The sequence below is a fragment of the Felis catus genome, chromosome X (genome assembly GCF_018350175.1).
Source record: "Felis catus isolate Fca126 chromosome X, F.catus_Fca126_mat1.0, whole genome shotgun sequence".
Classification (NCBI taxonomy): Eukaryota; Metazoa; Chordata; class Mammalia; order Carnivora; family Felidae; genus Felis; species Felis catus.
In genome coordinates this window covers 17,984,642-18,010,242 of record NC_058386.1, presented here as the reverse complement: position 1 = coordinate 18,010,242, position 25,601 = coordinate 17,984,642, and the positions used below count along the sequence as shown (strand labels likewise).

General features: G+C 42.0%; 1 protein-coding gene across 3 annotated transcripts in view; it reads left to right on the top strand.

Moving 5' to 3' along the window:
• The window catches only part of SMPX (small muscle protein X-linked), a 103,623-nt gene that overhangs the window by 61,320 nt on the left and 16,702 nt on the right, over window positions 1-25,601 (top strand). For all 3 annotated transcript variants that reach the window (XM_045050900.1, XM_045050901.1, XM_006943622.3), the window contains exons 3-4: window positions 4,020-4,106; window positions 10,252-10,396. In XM_045050900.1, the coding sequence (XP_044906835.1) occupies window positions 4,020-4,106; window positions 10,252-10,386 (222 nt within the window). In that variant the 3' untranslated portion in view covers window positions 10,387-10,396. The remainder of the gene's footprint in view (window positions 1-4,019; window positions 4,107-10,251; window positions 10,397-25,601) is intronic.

The window sequence follows — 25,601 nt, the reverse complement described above, 5'->3', positions numbered from 1 at the left end:
TTTTGAATAGCAAATACCATACCCAACTTGCAGATGGAAAAATTAATCATTGAGAAAGTATTTTATTTGTGTTGAAACAGAATGAGTTGGTGAAAAACAAGAATATGACACAATTCTCTGGCTGATGAAATGAAAAAGACAGCTAAGGTCTACATATTTCTATCAAATTAAAGTTACAAGGAATTTTTCTTATGGCTATAATTCAGTGTATAATTTGTCACTCAAATATCACCACCCTACAATTACATTAATGAAACATCTCTAATCATTTACAAAGCACTCTTCTGACACTCCCTTCAGGTGTATGTTCATGACTGGATAATTGACGCATTCTTGGGCTGCTTTGGATGCTGTCTATATCTGCTGTCAAAAAACCCATTTAGGTTCCTGGTTTTTTGAGTGATGCCTTAAAGATTAAAAAGCATCAAGTCAGCAAGTTAATGGCTCATTTTTCAATGTGGCCTTTCTTTGACACCTATTTTTGAATTATCCACTTTGCACGCCCATTTTCCATGGCCATTTTCAAAGTGGAAGCCTGCAATTTTTGTACCAGTTTAGAGAATTTTAGAGTGGTTAGAGCTCATTCTGGCCAAGTAAAAAGAGCTCTTTGGACAGGGCTTGAGAGAGTGAAACTGTCTGTCCCTAAGGTGAGGTGGCTCTGATTTGGAATCCTGGCTTTTCCTCAGACTGTTTGTGTGACCTTGAGCAAATCCTCTAACTTCTTTGAGGCTAAGTTTCTTCATCAGTGAAACAAAGGTGATAGTCTGAACCTCAGAAGTTTGTTGTGAGGATGTAGGACCTAGGCTGAATCGGGGCTTGGGGGTGGCTAAAATAGCGTGTAGTGAACGGTGCGTGTGGGGAGGGGTTACTGTCCCCAACATCACACCAGGTTAAGGTGAAGGCCAGTCTCAGGCCCAACTCTGCCACACGTATGGGCATTTGTTAAACACACATTTGTTACCAAGCAGGCATGAAACCATCCAGGCAGGCTGTCTGTGAGCTCCACGAAGCCTTAGCTCTTTTCGCTTTACGTACTCCAAGTGACTGTCACCTCACATAAAAGACTCATGTTGGAAATCCTCATTATTGATGGCTTGAGACAGGCCATTTAGGGATCACTCGTTGAGCTCTGTCTCTAAAGATGCAATCTACAGGCTATCAGGTTCTTACATTCTGTTCAGCAGGGTGGGGATTGTCTCTAAAATATTTTAACCAATCTACATACCCTAACCTCTAATTTCATCAGTAAGAGCCATTTGTAAAGTTCATGCCTCTTATTTCTGACATTTCTTCAAACATCAAAACCTCAGTGTTGGTGGACATATGACTAACAGAAAGACTTGGGGTAGCAATCATGGGAATGTGGTCTTAGTGATATTCTACCATCCAACCACCACCCTATGAGGATGAACTCTCAGAGCAATAGAATTCTCTAGAGCTGTAGTTTAAACCAAACTGAACATATAAAATATCACATGGTCTATGCTAAAGTAAATGACAGATGACTTAACAATGGGAAGAGCAAACGTTTGAAATACATGTCAGTACTCATCCACTTAGGGATGATCTCTATCAAGGGTTGTCAGATTGGGCCCAACACGTTTGAAAGAACCTGTCATGGCTCAGGGTTTGGGGGAATCAGATAGGGTTCTGGGCTCCCTACTACCTTAGCCAGAGCAGCTCTACCTCCACCTAGTTTGCATTTTAGATGTTCTCACAATACTTTACTTAAGGAAGGGTTCCATAGCTGAAAGGTTTGAAAACCACTGATGAAGCCTGATGTTCATATTACAAATGGGAAAGATGAGACCCAGAACAGTTGTCACTTTTTCAAGTACAGAGAATCTGTAACAACTCCTTGCAGTGGGCTCTTTTCACTAGCATAAGCCACCTGTTTACCATGGAGAGGCTACATGCGTTGCTAAAATTAAACTCTAAGCAGGAAAAGGTGGTTTCCCATAGCATGTGCTTTACCAAATACATTACCCTGGATGACCTTTATGTGTTCCTTTACTGAAAACTACAACCTACTGTAGAGTATACACACTTCATTAAATAGGTTAGTTCAGCAATCAAGTCTTTCAGAAACTATGTTAACTTCAACTCACTATTAGGAAGACACCCTCTGTAGATACTCAATAAATGGGTCAGGGTAGTGATGATATAATAAAACTTTTAACTGGTTAACCTTCTCCCCAAAAGTCCCTATATTGACTTTTCCCTTTTTTCATTCAAACTGTAGAAATGGAGATAGATATTGGTTCAATGTGGATAAACTTCTTCAGGTCTTAAATTGTTTAGATCTTATTTCAGGACCCTAATGATATTTCATCCGATCTAAGACACTATCAATTGTAAAATACCATTATTTTATGTCCTGCTAAAAAAGAAAACAAATGTGCCAATGAAATATTTAAGAAACCATTGGTTATAAGACACATTTTGATTTTGGGGGTATTAAAAGAGGTGCATCTTGGAATTCATGAAGTATGCTACCACATTTGCCACTGCATAAGACATATTTTCCCCCTTGTCATATGTTCCTCCCTCCTCCCACTCTAGGCCACTAATATTTCCAATAAACAGAGGAATAGCATAGAAGGTTCAGCCTTAGGCTTTTAGAGGAAATGGCTTTCTCTAAGATTGTGTTGCATTTATATTTTGACATATATAGTACACACTGATCAAAAATACTTCTTGGCTTGGTGGCCCTAGGAATGGTGATTTACCTCTCTTGATACCTGCCACAAACCTTTGGATCTGTTTCCTTTCTGTGGGATCAGCATTATTCTAGTACAAAAGGAAGTTTTAAAGACCCTAGGGGGAAAACGTCACTTCCTTCTCTTGGGAGAACACAGATCTGCCATGTTCCCTGAACATGGACCCTGTATATTTCCTGTGTCTTGAGTTGAACATTCCCCTAGTAACAGAGCTCACATCAGGCATTTCCAAATGGACCTTACCACACTTTCTAGTAATTTTGTTGGATGTGGTACCCAAATTGTCCAAACTGTATCATAAGGTAGTAAAATATTTTGTTTCCTTCACTCAGGCATCACTTTGATGCATAACATCAAAGTGCAATTTCAACTTTTCAAGTCCATGTATCCAGTTATTCATAAGGCAACACTTTATCTTAAGTGGAAAAAATTAGGTTCTATCTTAAAAAAGAAGTTTTAATGCTTGTTTTATGTGAGTTATGCTCCTGGTTGATCTGCATTAAACATTCTTGCCTTTTGATATCAGATGAAATATGGATAAAATTAAAATTTACAAATTCTTTCCCCCAGATTCAAATTACTGTGTCAGTATATATTCCTCACATAATTTAACATTTAGCCTATTTCATGTTTACTAGAAGATGTTTTATGTTTACTGGGGATGGAGATTAGCATGTTATCTTAATGAAGGACAAGAATCTCTGAAGTGTGATACCAGGGAACTTGGCTTTCCAGCACTCTCCTTATGTGCTGACCCACACAGTGGTGTGCTGGGGAGAAGGTAGAGGAGTGTCAATCACAGAGACCACAGAAGTGCCAGGACAGCCATAGGACATTACAGAAAGGAGGAAAGGGTTCAGGAGGTGTGAGTGCACCCCTCCTAGGGTGAATCTGAAGGAACCTGAAGGAGGGGCTAAGGTGGGATGGCTTCTGAGGATGCTGTTTCCTCCTTTCCTATCATTATGTGTTCCTTTTTCATATGAGGGAGAGGAAAATGTAAAGTGCCACAGGAGGGCAACAGCTAGAACAAACTGTCTTGAAATTCTTCTATCCATTAGGGAATCATGAAATCACTGCACAGACCTAAAGATGAGTACCAGAAATCTGTAATAAATGGAAGTCAAATCTCCCTTTGCATATTTTTGTACTGTCATTATTGCAATTTTCTTGAGGAAAAAAGATTTAAAGATGTACTTTTTGGATGCGTTTTTTATCACAGTGATTACGGTCTCCAAGTGTCAATGCAAGTTCCTACTTTTTTTTTTTTTGAGTTAAATCTTCCCTGCTTTTTTCTTTTAGGCAAATATCAACATCCCCATGGGAGCCTTTCGGCCGGGAGCTGGGCAACCCCCCAGAAGAAAAGAGTGTACTCCAGAAACGGAGGAGGTGAGGAAAACTTAGTGGCAGAGCTCAGCCCTGTCTTTCTCCTCCAGACTCCTGACTAGAGTGGGGCAAAGCCAAGGCGAGTGTCAGCTCTCCAGGACAAGGGAGGCATGAATGGATGTGGGTCAAGGAGTCATCACAAAGTACATACATTTCTTTGAGCCTCTTGCTCACTTAGCCATGGAACACACTGCTCCTTACTTCTCTTTAGCCCTTTAAGGGCTTGGCACAGTTACTTGAAGATGCTGAGTTTAACATGTTGTTTGTTGATAGTGTGTGTGTGTGTGTGTGTGTGTGTGTGTGTGTGTGTGTGTGTGGTGGGGGGAGCATAGCCTCTCACATGCTTTTGGTCTGGCAACAGTCACTAGCTCGGTAAGGTCTCACTTGGAACTTATTCTGAACCGAGCAAGATGTATTTAGTACAGCTTCTGAGGAGTGACAAACCCCAGTGGGAGCATAGGTAATAAGCACATTAAATTACTTGTGATTCAAACAAAAAGCCCCAATCTCTGTGTATTTCCTTTGAAAAGAGGACTTTGCAAGGGAGTCTATCAATTTCTGTCTTTTTTTCCTCCCTCTAATTCTTTACCTTTCCTCTGAATTCAGATGCCCACTTGGCTGAAATGAAGGCTAAAATTCATAACAAGTGCATTAAATAGAGAAGGGTGCCTTCCTCAAGGTCTGTATTTATTCTCCAACTGTGACTTTTCTGATGAAATTTGGAAGGTCTAATTCTGAAAAAAAAATGCAGGTTTTGGAGCATGTCATTAGCAGAAGACAAGGAAAGTGGAATTCAACAAAGCCATAGGGCATAGCCAACTGTATTTTATCTTTCTAAAAAGACTTATTTTTGAACTTTTGTAGGTGACCTTTTTGGTATTTGCCCCCAAAGAACACCTATCACCATTTCAAAGTTTCCTAATAAAACTTTGGTTGTCCCTCATCTAACCTTTCTCCTCCCCCTCCCCCTGCCCCCCGTAAATAATTCCTGATATGGTCCCGAGTTAGTAGTTCCAGATTCCTATCATTAGAAAGGTAAGTTTTCAAAGAAGGAGATGGGAGTATTTGAGTGATATCACCAAGTTCTGGAATTTCAGCCACTAGGTCACCTTTGATGAATAAAAAGTTTGAACTACAAGTTGAAAAAAACCCAGCACTACCCTGTTCTTTTGGTACATAATCTCAAACTCTGATGCTACTGACTTGGCTATCCAGTTAACTCATAATCATGGGCTCTCCCTCTGGGACTTTGGTCAAGTATTTCTGAGCCTATGTCTGCCAAATACGATCCACTCTTTTCCTCAGAGGGTTGCTGAGAGGAGTCGGTGACATAATGGACACAGCACAGCCTACCAACCATTCAATAAATGATTGTTCATCATTTGATCTAATTATCCAATTTTCCTGAAGGACTCCTAGGCCTATTATTTTGCATATTGTAAGAAAAAGCCATGGAGAGGTTGAAGAGAGGGCAGTGGAACTCTTCCCACACTTGCATGTATCTGTAATTAGGTTTTCTTCCTGTGTTTCCCTAAACCGTGTCTGTCACTACCATGGCAGTCATTCAGAAGGTGGCTTGACCCTTTTCCTCACTAAACTGATGTATGTAACAGTGGTTTTGGAGGTTTGCATCTCATCTTCCCCTATGGTACAGATGACCTTCAGTTCTCTGTACAACTGGTACTTTCCTCCTCACAAGTGTCCCAGTTAGGGGTTTGGGAAAACATTTTGCTCTCACTCTTGTCCCCAGTCTGATGGTTCCAGCACATTCTAAAATAGACAAGAACTGATACAGCCTGTTTGTGAACACTTACTTTATGACCAGCCACATGTACAAATGGCTAATCAATATTCTTCACAGGATGGAGGGAGTGAGGTATCCACAGAGATCCAGAGACCCCAGAAGTGTTTCTGGAACTGAGGTATATCTTTCTCATGGGCTATATCCCAGCTCATGGGCTGGAAGGGTGGAGCTGAGAATGGTATTCCATTACTGTATGAGCAGAAATGAGCTCTCAGGACTTGTGGGATCTTAGGTAGGGGGAGGATCTGATGACTCAAGGCCTGGGCTGGACCTTAGAGTAAGTTTCTCATGGAAACAACATTGCAAGGGGAGCAGTTAGGCAGCTTGGCTTGGCTACAAGGTGAGTTAAGTAGGATTTTGTGGGTTTGCCACCTTTTGTCGTATAGTTTGAAGGCAAAAATGGAATCTGAATTAAAAATAACCTATACAGGGGTGCCTGGTGGTTCAGTTGGTTGAGTGTCCCACTCTTTATTTCAGCTCAGGTCACGATCTCATGGTTCATGGGATGGAATCCCGAGTTACGCTCCACGCTGACAGCATGGAGCCTGCTTGGGATTCTCTAACTGCCCTATGCATACACATGTGTTCTCTCTCTCTTAATAAATAAATAAATAAATAAATAGATAAATAGATAAATAAATAAATAACTCATACAACCACACTTTTAAAAAATTACCTAATTTGCAAACCTGGAAATGCTTACTTACCTAGTTTTGGGATTTGTTGCCTAGCCTTGCATTAAGATAAGCACTGTATAAAATGGAGATCATAACATACCAACCCTGAACACAACAGGCCACCTCTATCACAGCCAGTATCTCCCCCATCTCATGTGTGAAGAGGTTGTATCCCAGTAGGAAGCCAGGACTAGCCTTTGGCCCTCTGACAAGGCCTGCGAGTGCTGGCTGGGTCTCCAGCCCACCTATGGTCTCTGGGAGCCCTTTGCTTTGCTCACAGAGCTGGAGTACACCCTCCGTCTGCCCAGCCCAGCCAGAGTTTGGCATGTGCCTGACACAGAGGCCTTGCAGCCAAATCCTAATAAATAAGGCCAATCTTTTGGATAAGACAAGGCAGCTGCATGTTTAAAGCGATTTGAAGGGTACTGACAAGGCTCCACTCTGCTTCCCAAATCTCTCTTTTGACTGTAATTCCATCATTATTAAGCCAGAAAATAGCATGTTGGCACTTTCTGTTAATTATTTCCCTCTCCACCTTGTCCCTTTACAAGATGCAAACACACTACTTAATTCTGGTCTCACACTTCCTAGCCATGAGACTATGGGCAATTTTCTTACTCCTTCCCTCCCTGCCTTAGGCCTCAGTTTCCTCAACTATAAAACAGGGATAATAGTAATAGCAAATGTATAGGGTTGGTGTGAGGATTAAATGAGTTAGCATATGTAACTTAGAATAGCTAGCATTGTGTTTGCTGTTATTAGTAAGTCCTCAGTGTCTAAGCATGAATGAGCACATCAGACTGTATTGCCCCACAGAGATGAGGTTAGGGGAAAACTCAATAGAGTGGTAGTAAAGAGGGAAATGAAGGCAAGATAGCTGGAAAATGGTTCACCATTTTGCCAAATTTTACAAATACTCTATAACCGCCCCCCCCCCCACCCCAGGGGAACATTTCCCTTGACAACAGCCATTCCTGACACTGGTAAAGGTGCAGGGGCTGATAAACCTTCTCTCAAGCTCTCTTTATCTCAGTAAAAGAATATCTTTCATGTCCCTTCTCAGTTCAAATATCTACGTACAAAAGAAAAAAAAGTACCACATATTAGCCAGATGGAGCCATCTGGAACCTTGCTTGTTCATGTCTTTATTTATTATAATTCTTACAATAAATTTATAGAAGAAATGGAATCGATTCCCAATTTTTTAAAAGATGAGAGAAGATTCAGTTAAGAATATGTTCCACCATTAAACCCCTTCCTGAGTCAATGTCATATCTACTTATTGAATATATCCACTATAATTTCTATTATATGTGACCATACCAAATCAAGTGCTGAAAGTCTTACCTTATTAAAAAAACACAGTGCACTGAGGTTTTAATAACTTGAAAGTGAGTAATATTAAATATTATCATCCTTTTTTCTGTGTATGTTCACATAAGTCTTTGCACATAGACATAACTATACACATTGGCTTTACATATTAAATGTGCCAACAGAGCGCATTTTGATATTACAAACACAGTGAAGGTGACATACCCAGGAACTTAACAGAAAGAATTGGAAACATTTTTCTTCTTCATGCTTCTTTATTAAGATCTACCCACCTAACCATCATCAGAACATTCATAAGTTAGGAAACATTTTTCATTTCACTGCTGCACGTATTAAAAAACCCCATTTTATAGCCTTGTTTAAAATCTCTTTCCAAAAGTCTAGGAAAGAACATTTTGGAATACATGGTCCTCCAGGTGGATGTTTAATAGTTTTGATTATTGCTTCTAAATCGCCATTTATAAATGGTGAATGTGTGCGCATGACAAAAGGAAGCTGATTCTATGACTGTGTACATCAGCCTGAGGAAAAACTATTTGCCAGATATTTACAACAGGCACAGTCTACACTGAATTACTTTATCATTTTGTGTGGGTTACATCTTAGCTATTTCATCAGTACTGTGCCAAGGTTCAAAGAAAATGACTATAGGAAAAAACTATCAGCCCTTCATAGAAGAACAGTAGATGTACAATGTTTTATATTTGTACTTACCCCTCAAATAGGCAATTCTATAAAGGATATGCCTACAAAATAATTGGTTTGAGGTTGGGAATCTTGAACAGTCTCTTCCCTTTCCCTTTAGGTTCTAGACAATTTGAGAACTAGACGTAGGAGCCAGATGGGGGCAAAGAACAGCATTAGCTTTAATACCCAAGTCACATCGCTGCCTGATTAGGTTGGCAACAAGTATGGGCTTAGGGCTTGAACCAGAGGCAAATGTGCATTGTTTTACTCCTTTTCCCTAGAACTGTATCATTCATTCAGTTGTTGGCTGAGCAGATGAAGCCCTGCCAGTCCCACATTGTGACCATGTAACAGTGGGTCCTCCAAGGAGCAGACAACGGTGGGCTGAGATGTGGAAAATATTTACTGGGGAAACCATTTGTAAGGAAAAATGGGAAGGTGGTTAGACCATGATGTGGGTGAAGAAGAGTGGGACAGAGAGTTGGAGCGAAACCTCTTAGATCTCACTGCTGTTCTAAGGACAATTCTATAGCCGCAGTTCCTCCTCAAGAGTCTTGTCTCCCAGGAATGGGCTGGCCTTAGGATCCTGTGGCACTCAGTCATTGGCCACGAGCAGCCGTGGGAAGTGTGACCTCAGCGTGGTGCGGCAGGTGGGTTGCAGGGTAAGGCAGCTGGGACTGTTATTGAATTACCCTCCTGGCAGAAAGCTGATCCGACAGGCGTGCTCTCATGGCTGCCACAGTGATCAAATGTTCCTCCAACACCTTCCTTCCAGGGCTGGAGAATATGCTCCCCATGTCTAGCATAGGCGTCTAGCTAACAAGCAATTTCTTCTGCAGTAATGACTTTGGAGTTCTAGGAGCCACACACAGCAACTGATCTTATTGTTTTAGTCACTGTTAATATGTATGTTTGGTGTATGTACACAGAGGCATATATTTGTCATTATGGTACATTCTTGGGATTAACGAACTAAACAAAAATCGGCAAGCATGTCGTCTATACCAGGCTCTGGAGGAGCCACAAAGAAAAGTATAGAATGTGGTCCTGCCTTAAAGCTGCAACAATATAAAAACATTAAATAATAAGGAATTTAAAATAGTTCCCAAAGCAGGAAGAGAGAAGTGGGCCTCCTCTTGCCCCATATGTCCCACCCACATTCGAGAAGGTTTTGCTTATGTCAGTGTCAGTTTGTTTATGCTTCCAGGAGACGTTGTTGGAACAAAGGCTGACAGCTACTGCACCCCAAACAAAGAAAATGTTAAACTCCTGGACGAAGTCATTGCTAGAGCCAACCATGCACAAACATTCTACAAATCTCTGCTGTTCAGGCATATTAGGATCCTAAGATACGAAATTAAATTTGATCTCGTAAGGTGCTTCTCTTGGAAACACAAATCCTAACTAGTCATAATTTTTGTTAGTTATCAGACATTGAACAGTACTCTTGTGTTTTCTAAGTCATGTGGAAGTTACTTGTTTTCTTCTTCCAACTTTATTCCATATTCCTCCACAGACTTCAGGAGATCTTCTTGGGACTCTGAGGGTGTCTCAACAGCACAGGAATGCGGCTAGAATTATCCTTTGACAGAGAGACCAAATGCCTTTTTCAGTGAGCTGATCTCTTTCTCTTTTTTCTCTTCAGGGTGCTCCTCCCACCTCGGATGAGGAGAAGAAGCCAATTCCAGGAGTGAAGAAATTTCCAGGACCTGCGGTCAACCTATCAGAGATCCAGAATATTAAAAGTGAACTGAAGTATGTCCCCAAAGCTGAGCAGTAGTTGAAAGAAGGTGAGTGAAAAATTATTTCCTTCCTCTTAAAAAGACCACTGTAAAATGGATGAAGGAAGTTTTCCACAGGAGTCTGGAATTCCAGAAGCATTGATTAAGCGCGAGGTCCTTCAGTTTAGAGTGGTTTTTATCGTGCAGAGGTTTTCTGGGAAAGCAAAGCTTTGTGGCCATTGAGGATGTCTGCCTGCCAACCCCTTTCTTAGTTGGGGGGGGACAAGGTTGGGGGAGGGGAGATGCTTGGGAGGAGGCCTTGAGGAGCTTTTGATTGTGGAGTCCAGGGAGCCCTCCCTCATTCCATGCCTCAGTTTCCCCACCCAGATGCCACAAAGAGTGATGAGCAAGTCCTGAGGAGGGGATAAGAAGAGCAAGGTGCTGAGGAGGTCTGGAAGTGTAAAGGGGGCAGGGACCAGTTTAGGCCTTGAAACCAGTAACCCAGATGTGTGCAAAGCGGACCAAGAGGACCCAGTGATGACTCAAAATGTGCATGAGGGAAGGGTAGGCGCAAAACTGTACCTGCCATCCTCCCGAAGAGGCAGTGCAGGCAGGGCCTGTGACCTTTTTTTCATTTTAACTGGATCTGCTCAATGATGACCCTTTGGTGAGGGCTCCGCCCTGCCCTCCATCTGCAGACCCGACACATGCGGACCCTCCTGCGAATTCTGCCACCAGGGGGCGTATGGAACTGGCCTGGCCTTCCTTTCCAACTCTCCTGTGAAAGCCTGAGAGCAAATCTAATTTGTCTAACATTACTGAATCCTGCCGTGCACAGTTTGTTCCATTCCTTAAGCAGAAGTTTAAGTTTAGAAGAGAGGAATCTATATTGATAACATAAAACAGGTATTTTTTTTACTTCTACAGAGAAATTTATTTTTATTTTATTTTTTCTAATTCAAGTATAATTAATATACCATGTTGTATTAGTTTCAGGTATGATAAAACAGGTATTTTTCTGGCTGACTGCCCATTCATTCGTTTGTTTGTTCATCAAGTCACTCATTTATTCAACCAATATTTACTGAGCAGCTATCATGTCCTGAGCACTAGAAACATTTATTAATCACATACCATGTGCCATTTACTGTGTGAAGAGCATCATATCCATTGTTTCTGTTGAGCCTTATTGATACCCACTTACTGCCCTCATTCTTGAGATGGATCTTCTAGAAAGACTGATTTTCCCCATCTTTCATGCACCCTAAAGAAGAGGTGTGACTTCAAAGTTAGTGCTGTCACTTACTTGTTATCCTGCCTCACCTCTTCCTCCCACTGCACCTTATGAAGGATGGCATACTCCCTGTGGGTGTCAGGGTGAGGTCCTCTGACCATGTAGCTACAGGCACAGCACTGGGGCCCTGCTGTGTCTTCTCCTGTAGACATAACAGAGGACAGAATGTTCTCTGGGGTAATCCCATGTGTAATGGCAATGTTACTTGTGTCATGTTTATGCTGACTTACAATGACATTTGCAAGTTAGTTCTGGGGAAATGATTACTTTATAGTACAGAGAAGGAGGAGTTGTTTTGAGTTAAAATAAAAGAACAGTATCTAGTGTTTTCAGCATGCTTACATAAAAGAAAAGGAGTAAAAATAAAATACAGTGGACTCTATGACTCTAGAATGAATCCCAGGAACCTGGTTGGGAACAAAGTTACATGAGCAGATTTGACCCAAAGTGTGGCTACACACACTTGTCATTATTTATGACAGAATGAAACAAGTTGATGGAGAACATCATTACACTCAGTCCTGCTTATATAGCCAGGCAGAGATGAAATACTCCAATATGCTTGGGACAAAGCTGCAGGACCTTCTTGTAAGAAAGCCTGGGGAAGGGAAACTAATGTTTTGTAATATTTATCATCATCATCATCATCCAACCAAGGCCAGTTACATACATGAATCTTTAATGTAAACTTTAAAGGGTTTGGTTTTATGAAATCCATGTAGACCTAAATTTAACCCCAGTTACAGTTTCAGAAGAACCTGGTTTCGAAGATTCAAAGGAATGCTGTTTTAAAATTAGCTCAGAGAAGGGGCGCCTGGGTGGCTGAGTCGGTTGAGTGTCCAACTTCGGCTCAGGTCGTGATCGCATGGTTCATGAGTTTGAGCCCCACACCAGGCTCTGTGCTGACAACTCAGGGCCTGGAGCCTGCTTCGGATTCTGTGTCTCCCTCTCTCTCTGACCCTCCCCCACTTGCACTCTCTCTCTCTCTCAAAAATAAATAAATATTTAAAAAATTAGAAATAAAAATAACATAAAATAAAATTAGCTCAGAGAGGATCTTGTACTATTATCTGGCAATGATTCTGCAGCCTTGCATCTGTGGGTACTGTAATGGGGAACAATATCAACTCAATAAAATATTAAAAAGTTACCCAAACATCCAGGACAAATTTTTGTTACTTTATTTTTCCTAGAGAAGACTTTAATGATTATTCTCTCACGAAGCAATTCCAATAATGCAAAACCACTCAGAGAGGCCTATTTTTCCTTATTCTTACAAGAATGTGAGAACCTACATTGTCAGAATAATTGATCTGAATTCTAAATGAGGACATTGCCAAGGAATGATCTTTATTTCTTGTAGGAGAGGTATTAAGTTGGTTTGCTTTTGACTTATCAATTCTTCTCCTGCAAATACGTCAGATTTTGAGACTTCCATGGTCATGGTTTGTGGTCACAGAGGGAGAGCATTTTATTTTTAATACTGATTGATTCAGTGGACTTTAAGGAGTAAATATCCTGGACCAGCCATCATTTAGCCCCTCACTGGTTGGATTGATTTCCTCCTTCTTGGGCTACCATTTTGTTACCTATCCTCACCATGTCCAATTCAATGATTCGATCAAACAGATTGTTGTTTGAAGTTTGAGTGAATAAGTCCATAGCATCAAACACTGTGAACACCACGAGACTCAAGGCTCAAAGTCCAGGTTATAACTATTACAATATTTTAGACATGTAAGATAGACCGGCATCTCCTTCCAGCTGAGATCAATGCCTCCTTTTAAGTAGGATTTCAGATTCTTTCCATGTACTATGCCATGGCTAGAATTTTTCACAGAAATTGGTTAAAAACATTACAGGATAGGAACCAGAAAGGCCGGTAACTAGCTAGTTGAGGACCAGGAATGGCTTTTGGCAAAGGACTTAGGGCCTGGACCCAATCAGGAACCAGAGCCAGGCAACACAGGGACAGTATGTACTGAGTCAAGACCAAGAGACACAGTACTGTCCCAAATGGGACCCCAATCCAGGTTGGTATAGTCATGGGGCACGGGGCAGGGTAGGGTGTTCAGTCACGTACCTCTCAAGATTCCCCTGGCTGTGAGTTAAGGTGGCCAGATGGTAATTTAAGCAAGTCCAGGAGCCAGAGGAAGAGACAGGACCAGCGGCAATGTCTGAAAACCAAGAGCCCTCCAATACTCCCATGCTTGTTGTTTGCTGCTTGATCAGGAATATACCATGTCCATAGTCAGAAGCCACCACCTAGAGGATGGCTTAGGGCTGGTGTCCAACACTCTGTGTCCATTTCTGCTCCCTCTCAATCCTCAGATCAGACCACAGATGCTCAGTAAAGAACCTCTGTACCATGGCCATTTTCTTCATTCTGTGCTAAGATATATAGATAGCAACCTTTGTCCCTTGCTCTCAGGATACTTCAGTCTTGGTGGAAAGATAAAATAAAATACTCTAAAAGGTAAAAGGCAGCAATTAAAGAATTAGACAACAGTTCAGTGATTCAAGATATCCAACAGCTGTTTATGACCCCCTAAGTAGGCAGTTATGTTATGATTTATGAGAGGGAGAACTCATGATGATTTTGGGTCAGGGACAATTTGAAGGAGGTGCTGAAAATGGAATAGTTTAACAGAGGCTTAGAATTAGCCTCTGGACATATGGAATGCCCAGAACACCATTAATAGATAAGTCTAGTGAAAGCAAACAGTTCCTCTAGGGCAATATTCTTTTTTTTTTTTTCCAACGTTTATTTATTTTTGGGACAGAGAGAGACAGAGCATGAACGGGGGAGGGGCAGAGAGAGAGGGAGACACAGAATCGGAAACAGGCTCCAGGCTCTGAGCCATCAGCCCAGAGCCTGACGCGGGGCTCGAACTCACAGACTGCGAGATCGTGACCTGGCTGAAGTCGGACGCTTAACCGACTGCGCCACCCAGGCGCCCCAACTCTAGGGCAATATTCTTAAACTTCTGGAGCAGAGCAAAATAAGATCCCACAACCAGCCCATACCATCTCTTCTCTTTTTCCAGCAATAAAAGAACTCAGTGATAACAAAGAATTGGAGAGGAACAAAATAAATATCAAATAAAAATGATTAATAAAGGTAAAGCCTTAGGTCTACAATTATGTTAATGAACACAAAGGGCAGCAATTGAAAGTCCTGGGACCGATGAAGCACTAGAAAGAAACTGTCGTTCTGAAAAAGCTGCAGGAATTCTTCTCTGTGTTGGACAGTGCAGCATGGCCACATGTTGTGTGGCAGCAGACTTCATGATTAGGTACTAAACCAGGGTTTCAGAAAGAGGCAACATTTTAGTGATTCTTAATAACCCACTTAATAGCTTTTGGACATGCATATAAGTGAAAATCTAAGGGCCAAATCCCCATTTGCTGTTAAGGACTGAGGAAAGCACTTGTGCTTTTGCATCAGGAAGACTTCTGAGGTCAACCAGTGGGCACTGGACCATACTCTGAGAAACACTGTGGTAGGGCTGTGAGAGTGAGTTCAAATGATCTGCAATGCCTACGTAGCCATATACACCACCATGATCTCAAGTTAGCCTCAATCCCATACTCCACATCAGTCAACCAGCCTTGCTTCTGGATTTTGTGTATGTGAAAAGAACTATTATGATGCCTGATAGAGGAGATGTGCCTTCTTTCAGCACTCTGTTCCACCCCCGGCATCTTCTGTTTATGTGGTCACAATAGTTACCAAAGTGATGTATTGGTTTTCTTGTTTATAGCTTCTCAAAGGCTAGGGGGCACCTGATAGATCATGCACACACAGGCATGTCTGTAGAATGTCACAGGTGCTCTGACCATAGCAAGTCTGCGGGTCCCTAGAAATGCGTTCTTGTAAACTTCCCACGTCCTTTTATTATCAGGGAGATTACTACTTAAAAGTAAGACTAGACTTCCTTCCAAGGTCTGAAAGCAACAGTGTTGACCACGATCACTTAAGGGCTCAGAAATTTGACTTTAATTCAGATTATAACATTATTCCTCTGGGAAACCGAAAAATGAAGGAAGACATCAGTTTTGGTTCATAGTCTTCAAAGGGGAGAAAACCTTGTAAAACCAGAAGAAAATCATTTAATTATCAAGAGTTATTTGGTTTTACTTTTCTAAGACTATCTAGGTCCAGATAAGACATATTTATGAGATGCCATTTCTGCTAGAAGAGAGCATAAGGTGTTCATTACTCTTAAATGTTAAGTATTATGCATCACCGTTGTTCATGCTGATTCAAGGGCTAATTTTGAGACTGCTGGCAGGAGGGCAAATTGACGTATCCAGACATTTGATGAAGAGTACATTTAGCACTAGACCCCCAAAGTACATGGCACAAAAACTGACAAAATTGAAGGGAGAAATGGATAATTCAACAATAATAAAAGGAGACCAAGACCCTATTTTCAACAATGGATGGAAGAAAGAGACAAAAATAACAAGGAAATTGTTTTAGTCTTCTGGGGCTGCTGTAACAGAATACCATAGACTGGGGGGGGGGGCTCATAAACAGGGATTTATTTTTCAGAGCTCTGGAGGTGGGGAAGTCTAAGATTGAGATGCCGACAGATTCATTGTCGGGTGAGACCCTGCTTCCTGGTTTATAGATGGCTATTTTCTCACTGTATCCTTGCATAGTGGAAGGGATCAGGGAGCTCTCTGGGGTCTCTTTTATAAAGGCACTAATCTCATTCAAGAGGGCTCCACTGCCCTCATGACCTACTCACCTCTCAAAGGCCCTACCTCCAAACAGCAGAAATAGAAGACTTGAATGATACTATAACCAACTAGATCTAATTGACATCTATAGAACACTCCCACCCAGCAACAGAAAAATACATTCTTCTCCAGTGCACATGGCACATTGTCTAGGACTGGCCACAGGTTAGGCCATAAAGCAAGTCTCAATAAGTTTAAAAGGATTGAAATCATGTCAAGTATGTTGAGATTAGAAATGGGATGAAATTAGAAATTGGTAACAGAAGAAGTTTGGGAAATTCATATGTGTGGAACTTAAATAAGCACTCCTGAATAACCAATGAGTCAAAGAAGAAATCACAAGGGAAATTAGAAAATACTTGGAGAAAAACAAACAAAAAATACAATAAACCAAACTTGTGGGATGCAGGAAAAGCAGTGCTTAGAGGGAAATTTATAGTTGTAAACACATTAAAGAAGATCTTAAATCACTTAGCAACCAATCAAATCAATATTAGCCGTTCCATATTTGGGAAATATGCCCTTTATTCTCTTAAACTTAATTGATATCAATCATGGCAGATGATTAAACTGATATGTAAATGGAAATGTCCTTCCTTTCAAATGGTAAGATGTAATTGTAAGTGTTAAAAATAAATTTGTATAGATACCATAACAACAAAATAGAAGGTGGGAAATAAAAAATAATCACTCATAAGATCACCATTTTACCATAACACTCATTTGGATAGCTACCCTTCCAGTCTTTTCCTCTGAGTTTACATATTGGATACAATACAATACAACTGGTTCTCCTTTTACTTTTTCCACTCTACATTTTCTTGGAAGAGCATTCTTTATGTTGCTTTGTGGCCTTCAGAATTAAGAAGATTTATTTCTCACACTGTTTGGCTTATCATGATTCATAACCTTTTCCCTTTTCCAGAAGACAAAGGATTGGTTTATTGTTTTCCAGATAACTAAATTTAAAAAAAGAAAAAAGACTTCGCCAAATATCTTTTCTGTTGTTTGCCAGAAATTTTTGTCTTCAATTTTAAAATGTTCCCCACTTCAACTCAGTTACAGAAGCTCTATCACTTTTTTTTTTTTAAGAAAATGGCTTTATCCTGAGATTTTTCACTCCCCAGTGAAGTCATATTTCTTTTGATTTGTGATGCTCTTTTTTTTCTCCCCACTTGGTTAGGATAAAGATGAGTTTTGCCATGGTTCTGAACTGCCTCAAGGTTTTATTCATTTGTTTTCCTGCAGAAACCAGCAGAGCTATTGTTCTAGGCCCTGGTACAACCTGTGTGGGTGTAAAGTGCTCTTGAGGGTGAAAGTAAGGAGCCTTTGAGCTGATTGTGGCAGTTGCTTTAAGAGCCTCTCCATAGCAAACACACAGAAGCTATCTGGACGGTTTCTATTTTTTTTTATATAAAATTTTTTTTAACGTTTATTTATTTTTGAGACAGAGAGAGATAGAGAATGAATGGGGGAGGGTCAGAGAGAGAGGGAGACACAGAATCTGAAACAGGCTCCAGGCTCCGAGCTGTCAGCACAGAGCCCGACGCGGGGCTCAAACCCACAAACTGCAAGATTGTGACCTGAGCTGAAGTTGGACGCTTAGCCGACTGAGCCACCCAGGCACCCCTGGATGGTTTCTATTAAAACAGAGATCTGGAGGGCTGAGCAGGTGAGCTGGTGGGAGGGAGTTGGAACTGGTGATAGAGTGTTCAGGGACTAGACCTGAGACCAAAGAAGCACAAATGCTCCAGCCAGCTTGGTAGAAGATGGAGGTGACTCAGGACCCAGATCTGTAGAACCCTGGACACTGGCATGTAGATTTCCATGGGATAAAGGACAGTTACAACTGACACCACTTGCCCTGTTTGCAACACAATGGAACTCATTACCCGGTCTCAGTAGTTTGGGGACTGGTGCAGGGCAGCAGGGTCTGCAGACAGCTTGAGTTGCCACAACTGGAGGGAGGTATGGCTGGTACTGTCATCTAGTGGGAAGACCCCAGGGATGCTAGGAAATGTCCCATAAGGTCAAGGACAGCCCTCCCCCTACAAAACAAAGAATTATCTAGTCCCAAATGTTAGGAGTGCTGAGAGTAATAACCCTGATTTACCTAGTTTAAAGGTTGATGCCAGGACCAACTTTTTGCAAACTTACCTTTCGAACAATCAGTGCATTATATTTTAAAGAAATTAAAACATTAATAAAAATAATTAATTGCCTAATATTTATAATCTCTTTACATTAATCAGAGACTTAGGGATAAAACCCTCTTAAGTAGGATTATTTTGTCAGCTGCTACACTAAATATATTTATGATATATGGTATATATGGAATATCCCTGAGTTATAATATTGGGCCTTAAACACAACTACTTTTTTTTTTTTAATTTTTTTTTCAACGTTTATTTATTTTTGGGACAGAGAGAGACAGAGCATGAACGGGGGAGGGGCAGAGAGAGAGGGAGACACAGAATCGGAAACAGGCTCCAGGCTCTGAGCCATCAGCCCAGAGCCCGACGCGGGGCTCGAACTCACGGACCGCGAGATCGTGACCTGGCTGAAGTCGGGCGCTTACCGACTGCGCCACCCAGGCTCCCCAACACAACTACTTTTTGTAGGTTTTTATCTCAAATGTATCAGAAAGCAGTAGGTTATCTTAGCAGTTCATCAAGTCTTTTAAAATATTAATGTTAAGCATTTGCAATCATCAGCACCAACATCAATGTCATCATTTGTATTGTCCTTGTTAGCACTACCATTTAGTATGTGTTCAGGAGATGCCCAATGGCATGTCTTATGCTTCACATATTTCATTCACTCCTCGTGCTGACTACATGGGGTATATACTATCATGCTCGTTCCCTTATGGGGGAAAGAAGGCTAAGAGACTTTACAAATTTGACCAGGGTCACCCTGGTTGTAAGTCACAGAGGTGAGATGTAAACTGTTATCTGCCATACTCACAGCCACTCCTTCTAATCACTATCACCCACTGCATTGTTTTAAAATGTTCTTAGTCCTATCTTCCAGGCTTTGCAAATCTTTCACTGTGTTAGTTTGGAGTACAACAAGCAAAGGCTAAAGAGACTGCAGAAACTGTCACCTTCACAAAGAGGTGACACTATAATTGTGACATGTTGGTTTGTTCATTCATTCTTTCATTTGCTAATTCCTTACTTCCTTCATGTGTGCATTCATTAAGCATCAAGCATGTGCCTGGTGCTGAGGATATCAGTGTTGTAGACTCCAACACGAATCAGTGTCTAGATGGGTTCAGTTGAATGGGAGAACAATGCATGAAGCACAAATAATTGGCTCTTTTTAAAGGTCTTGAAAAAGAGGAAGGGTAAATATCAGAGAGAGCATAACAGAGAAAAGGACTGAAAGAAAGGCAAAGGAAGAGAAGGGAAGGAAGGAAAGAAGGCGGTGGACGAGCAGTTGATAGCGGCTGGGGACAATGTGGACAGGGCTCAGTGCTGACAAAGCTGCACCAGAAGAAGGAGCACGAGGCCTCTGCAGAGGACGCCTTTGCCACGGAGATGAGAGAGGGCTTGGCAGGCATCTCCGTGTCATCATGAGGCAGCCGGCTCCTACCCGTGAAGTCTTTTCTCTCGTTCCCTCTCATGCTGTGTGCAGCCCACACAGAAAACTGGGGAAATGAATTCCAGGCTGTCTAATTGGGCTTGGCTGCATCGTGACAACACTGCTCATTTTAACTCCCTCCACACATTGTGGAATTTGAGAAGGAGAAGGAATCATGAGGAGTGAATCAAGACTTGCACATTGAGCTCATAGTCCCTTGCCACCGCTCCCTGTGGATCATTCCACACTCTCTGGTTTAGGGCTTTATGCAGATGGCGAGGTGGTCGCTGCTTTAATCCCAGGCGGGGTCGGTCAACTAGCTTCTCACTGAGGGAGATTTCTATTAAGCAGTCGACAGATTGGAGTTGCTTTTGTCCAGGCAGGTGGCAGAAAGGGTGCTCAGAATAATTCATCTCGACTGCTGGAAAAATAGCAGAAAGCAAGCATGTCCTCTTGCCCAAAAGTCATTGGATGCCTTCTGTAGAAAGGACAGTGGCACTTCCTGCCATCCCAGAAGACCTGCCCTGACACGTAGGAGGCACGGCCTAATCCTTAACAAGTAATACACATGTTGCACTGCCTAGCTCTTGCTTCACCCTCAATTTTGGATACAGATGACAGGTATCACGACTGCCTTTGAGGTTCAGATGCAGTGATTAATTCCTGTGAACTTACCAAACAGGTTTCTTAAATTCTGAGTGTTCACACATCCATTTATTCAGACTCCATTATTTTTCATCTTCTAATCATTTTGTACATGAGCTACCTGGAATTTGATTCAGCTGAATGAACCTTTTTCTTCATAATGCAAGGTAATAGCATCAACTGGATTTGAATGCGAAGGATTAAAGCACTGGAATAATTTACTCAGTGAGTTAGTGAACATCTGCACACCTACTACATGCTGGGCACTATGTTAGAGGCAGGCGATACAGGAAGGTGCCCCTCCAGGCACTCCCAGTCCAGTCAGGTTAGGATGTGAGAGGCGACATTAGCACATAATGGCTACAGCAGGAAGGACGAGACAAGACACAGCCTTTGAATATAGGTGACGAAGATTCTAGACAGGATGCTGGAAAACAGATATTCTACTGAAATAAGGTGGAAGGGCGTACACTTTAGAGGTGATTCAGGTGTAGGTTCATGCCCTGGCTTTGCAATTCCCTTGGTCTGTGATTTGGCATAATTGCTCTGTTTCTTTTTCTGAAAAATGACAAAAATACCTAGCTCAGAGGGGCGATTTTGCTCCCTACCCTACGGGATATTTAGCAATGTTTGGAGAAAGTTTTGGTTGTCACCCCTCAGGGTAGATACTGTTGGCATCTAGTGGGTAGAGGCCAGTGATGCCACTGAATTTGTCACAGTGCATAGGACAGCTCCCCACAGGAAATGTCATTAATGCCGAGGCTGAGAAACACTGAATTCCACAGTGTGTATACAGTCCTCAGCATAGTGGTAGCTATTATTACTGATGATAGCATGTTAGCATCAGAAGGAACTTAATTGAAGGCACTGGCTGTACTAGAGTAGGTACATCTGCGCTCCGCTTCCAGCCATATCGCATAGTAATTCTGTTACTTTGGGCAAGTTCCTGGTTACTGTGAGCCACATCTATAAATAGGAGTGGTAATACCTATCTTGAGAGGGAACCATAAAGACACTGAATTGACTCAGATGGTGACCTGGCATGAAACAGCATCCAGAAAGTGTTCATTCCCTTTGTGGTCTCCACGTCTTGCTTATGCCCTCCATCCTCTGACCCTTTCTACCAAAGGCAGGGGTCAGTTGGTTGGTTTTTAAATGAAATAATCTCTAAAGAATAGCTCTGCATCTTTTGCCTGGGGAATACGAAAAATCTCACTGAAAGTGAAACCCCATTAACTGTCTGTGACTAAGATGAGCTCACTGCAGCACTTGTAAGCATCGGAGAGGATCTCTTTCTCAGTTGCCACCCACCTTACATCATTTGAGCTCGAGCCAGTTCGTGAGCTGATTTCTAAGGTGTAAGTATGCTCATTCTCCTGGAGGAGGCACTGCGGTCCCATTTTTCAAAACTGGCAGTCGCTCCAGTATCCAGAGCCCTTGTTTCGACAGCAACATTATAAACATTTCATTTGAGCACTTTCATTTTGTTATGGAGACTTCAAGGGATTTCCACCCCTGACCATTTTTAAGTAGCAGATACATCCGGTTTGTAATTTCAGACTTTTCTCTGAAGGCAATCAGTTTAAGAAATATTTAGAAGGTCAAGCTGCCACACTACTATCAAGGAAAAGTGAAACAATGCATTTGAGACACCATTTTACTGAGCATTTAGAATGGGCTTGATGGCAAAAAGAGGCATATCATCTTTTTAGTAATCTTCTGTGCACAGACTATGTACTACTGGAGTCTGGTCTAGAAACTAAAACAAGATCCATGTCAATCTGAATATCCAGAGGTGTCTTCTCTATGACATCCTGTCCTGGCTCATGCCCCATTCATATCCAACTTACACCTATTATTACTCTCCAGGAGTGTTCTCTCCCCCTTTCTGATGTTACTTAACTTGATCATTAAGTTACATCTACTTTGCAATAAGAGTGAAACAGGTAGGCAGTCATTAATACACACAGGCACCAAGCAACATGGCAGCTTAGACACTGTGATCGGCCGCTTAAGGGGGTATCATGAGCCAGACAATGAGGAAACAGAGGCTTATTTGGAGTTTTAAGACAAAAACTAACTCACATCTTTTAATGAGAGGCTAATAGTAGCAATAATATTAACAAGCCCTTGCATCTGATTTTAAGAATTCCAAATTACTTCTGTGTTGTCTTCTGAGGCCCACAACAGTTCCATAAGACAGGCAGGGCATTGAATTTGCAGTTCATTTTTTTTTTTTAGTTTATTTATTTATTATGAGAGATAGAAATAGAGAGACAGTGAGAGTGAGAGCATGCGCAGGGTCAGGGCACAGAGAGAGAATCCCAAGCAGTCTCCGCACTCTCAGCACAGAGCCTGATGTGGGCCTCGAACTCATGAACTGTGAGGTCATGACCTAAAGCAAAATCAAGAGTCAGACACTTAGCTGACTGAGCCACCCAGGTGCCCCAAAATTGCAGCTCATTCTTATGTGACTTCCAACTTCACACAGCATAGAAGATTGTGGAATATATCATCATCTCCTTCCAGAGAAAGTTCATTTTAAGACTAATTATTAAATTAAGCCTAGATAAGTGCATCTGTAGAAAATGGGTGTGACCTCTTTTAATCAGAAAAGTAGGATCATGACATAGTCTGTAGCAGGCACCAAAGACCCATGCATGGGCCACAACTGAACAGGAGGATTTTTCTCACTGACACAAAAAGAAAGCCAGGATTAATCTACCCACTTCTATCTATAGCTATATGTCAAAGGAAATGTACTATCTCAACTTTCATCTCTATTTACTGTTTTATTGCTGCCTAATTTTAGAAAATCGTATTTTAATCCTTTATTTTATTTATTTTAAGTAGGCTGCATGCCCAGTGTGGGACTTGAACTCACGACCCTGAAATCAAGAGTCACATGCTCTACTGACTGAGCCAGCCAGGCACCCCAAATTGTATCCTTTATACACGTATAAACATACAGCACACACACACACACACACACACACACACACACGATCCCAGATTTGAAAATTGGGTTGAAATGTCTTCATTTCAGGAAGACCGGGTGGCAAACAAATGCCCCAGGGAAAGACCTCCCTTTAAGAAACCCCCAAATCATCACCCTGAAGGTAAACTCTCCTGGAAACCTCTTCATTGTCACCAACAGCCAAGAAACGGCATACTGGATTCCCTGTAGAATCACAGATGAAGTTTACTGCTGGTTATCTGTCAGGGGAAAAAGCCTGGGAGTCATTCTGAGCCAAATCCAATTCAATTATGGGCCAATTATAGACCTGCTTCCATTGTCAGGAATGGGCCATACCACCAACCCAGCTGGTTTCAGAGCCCCTGGCTGGCAGGGACTCCCTGTACAGGGGTAGGAGAGATCATGGCCCAGATAAGACAAAATAGCTGAGACAGTGTTTGGAGACCAGCACAGATGGGAAACGCAACTGCATTATAGTATGACCCCTGAACCTCCTCACCATCTCACTACCATTCTTTCACAACTGACTTCAGACTCACTTTTCCCTCCTGGGCGGCACCCTTTCTAATGAGGTGATCAAATTATGACATGTCAAGAGGTGGCAGGTGGGACTTTGCGCTTGTACCCAGGGTCAGCCTGCTACAGTCTTGCAGCCCTGGCCACAGTGCTAACAAGAAACACAGTGCCTGGATATCCACATCCAGTGGCAACTTCATTGAACATGAAGGAGTTAAAATGCCAAGAAACTTGAGTTAGAAACTTGGGTCAGGTAAAAATAAAGCTATCTCTGTTAAAAATCAAAACAACTTTGTGAATTTTGGCTGACACTGCCAGACGAATGACGTCATTTCAGGTCCATATTCTAGCAGCCAGAGTGCAGCTATTCCTCCAGGCTGGTTTCGCATGTCTGATGTGCCAACTGCAGAGGCAAGCTTGTCCCTATCTTTAACTGAGATCCTGAGGAGAGTGGGGACGAGGCAGCACCAAGGACAGCATCCTGTGGACCGTGGCAATTAGAAACCATTCAGATTGCCCTATAGCAGTGGTTCTCAAACTTTCTCGCACATCGGCATCAGGTGGAGGGCTTCCTGAAACTTAGACGGCTGGGCCACACCCCCAGTGTTTCTGATTCGGTAGCTCTAGGGTAGGCACGAGAATCTGCATTTCTGACAAGTTTCCAAGGGCTGCTGCTGCTGGTTTGGGGACCATACTTTGTGAACCACTGACGTAGAGGCATCAATCTAGATTGTTTAGGTCTGGACATTCAAAATCCCCTAACTAACCTACCATCTGGTCCACAGTTTTATAGCTAGTATCCAAACGTATAGTGAGCAACTTGGTTAAACGTCCTTGCCGAAATTCAGATACACAAAGCATCAATGAAGCAACAGTCATTCATGCTTAGAAAAGTGCTTCCAAGGGTCAGTCACTGTGCCAAGTATTTTACCTTGTGATTCTTGTATGAGTTAGTACACATAAGAGCTCCATTTTACAGGTGACAAACCTGAGGCACAGACAGGTTATGTGACTTCTCCCAAGGTGGCACAACTACACAATGGGGCATACAGGATTCAAATCCAGGTCGTCTTTTTTTTTTTTTAATTTAGTTTTGAGAGAGAGAGTGCGAGCAGGGGAGTAGTAGAGAGAGAGGGGGAGACACAGATTCCGAAGCAGGTTCCAGGCTCTGAGCTGTCCGCACAGAGCCCAACATGGGGCTTGAACCCACAAACAGTGAAATCATGACCTGAGCCGAAGTTGGAGGCTTAACCAACGGAGCCACCCAGGCACCCCAGGATGTCTGAATCTCAACCCATTACCCCATGCTAACTCTCCATGTGGCAGATAGGGTAAGCTCCATAGAGGTGAAATGTGCTGTGTAACTTAAGAAGGACATTCCTAATATAACAGATGAGGAATTCTGCCAGTGGCATCAACTTATACCTGCTAGTCACTTAACCTCACTGATTCAACATTAATTTATGTAATTGTTTATTAAGTTCTGACACTGTTACAATCCAAGGGTT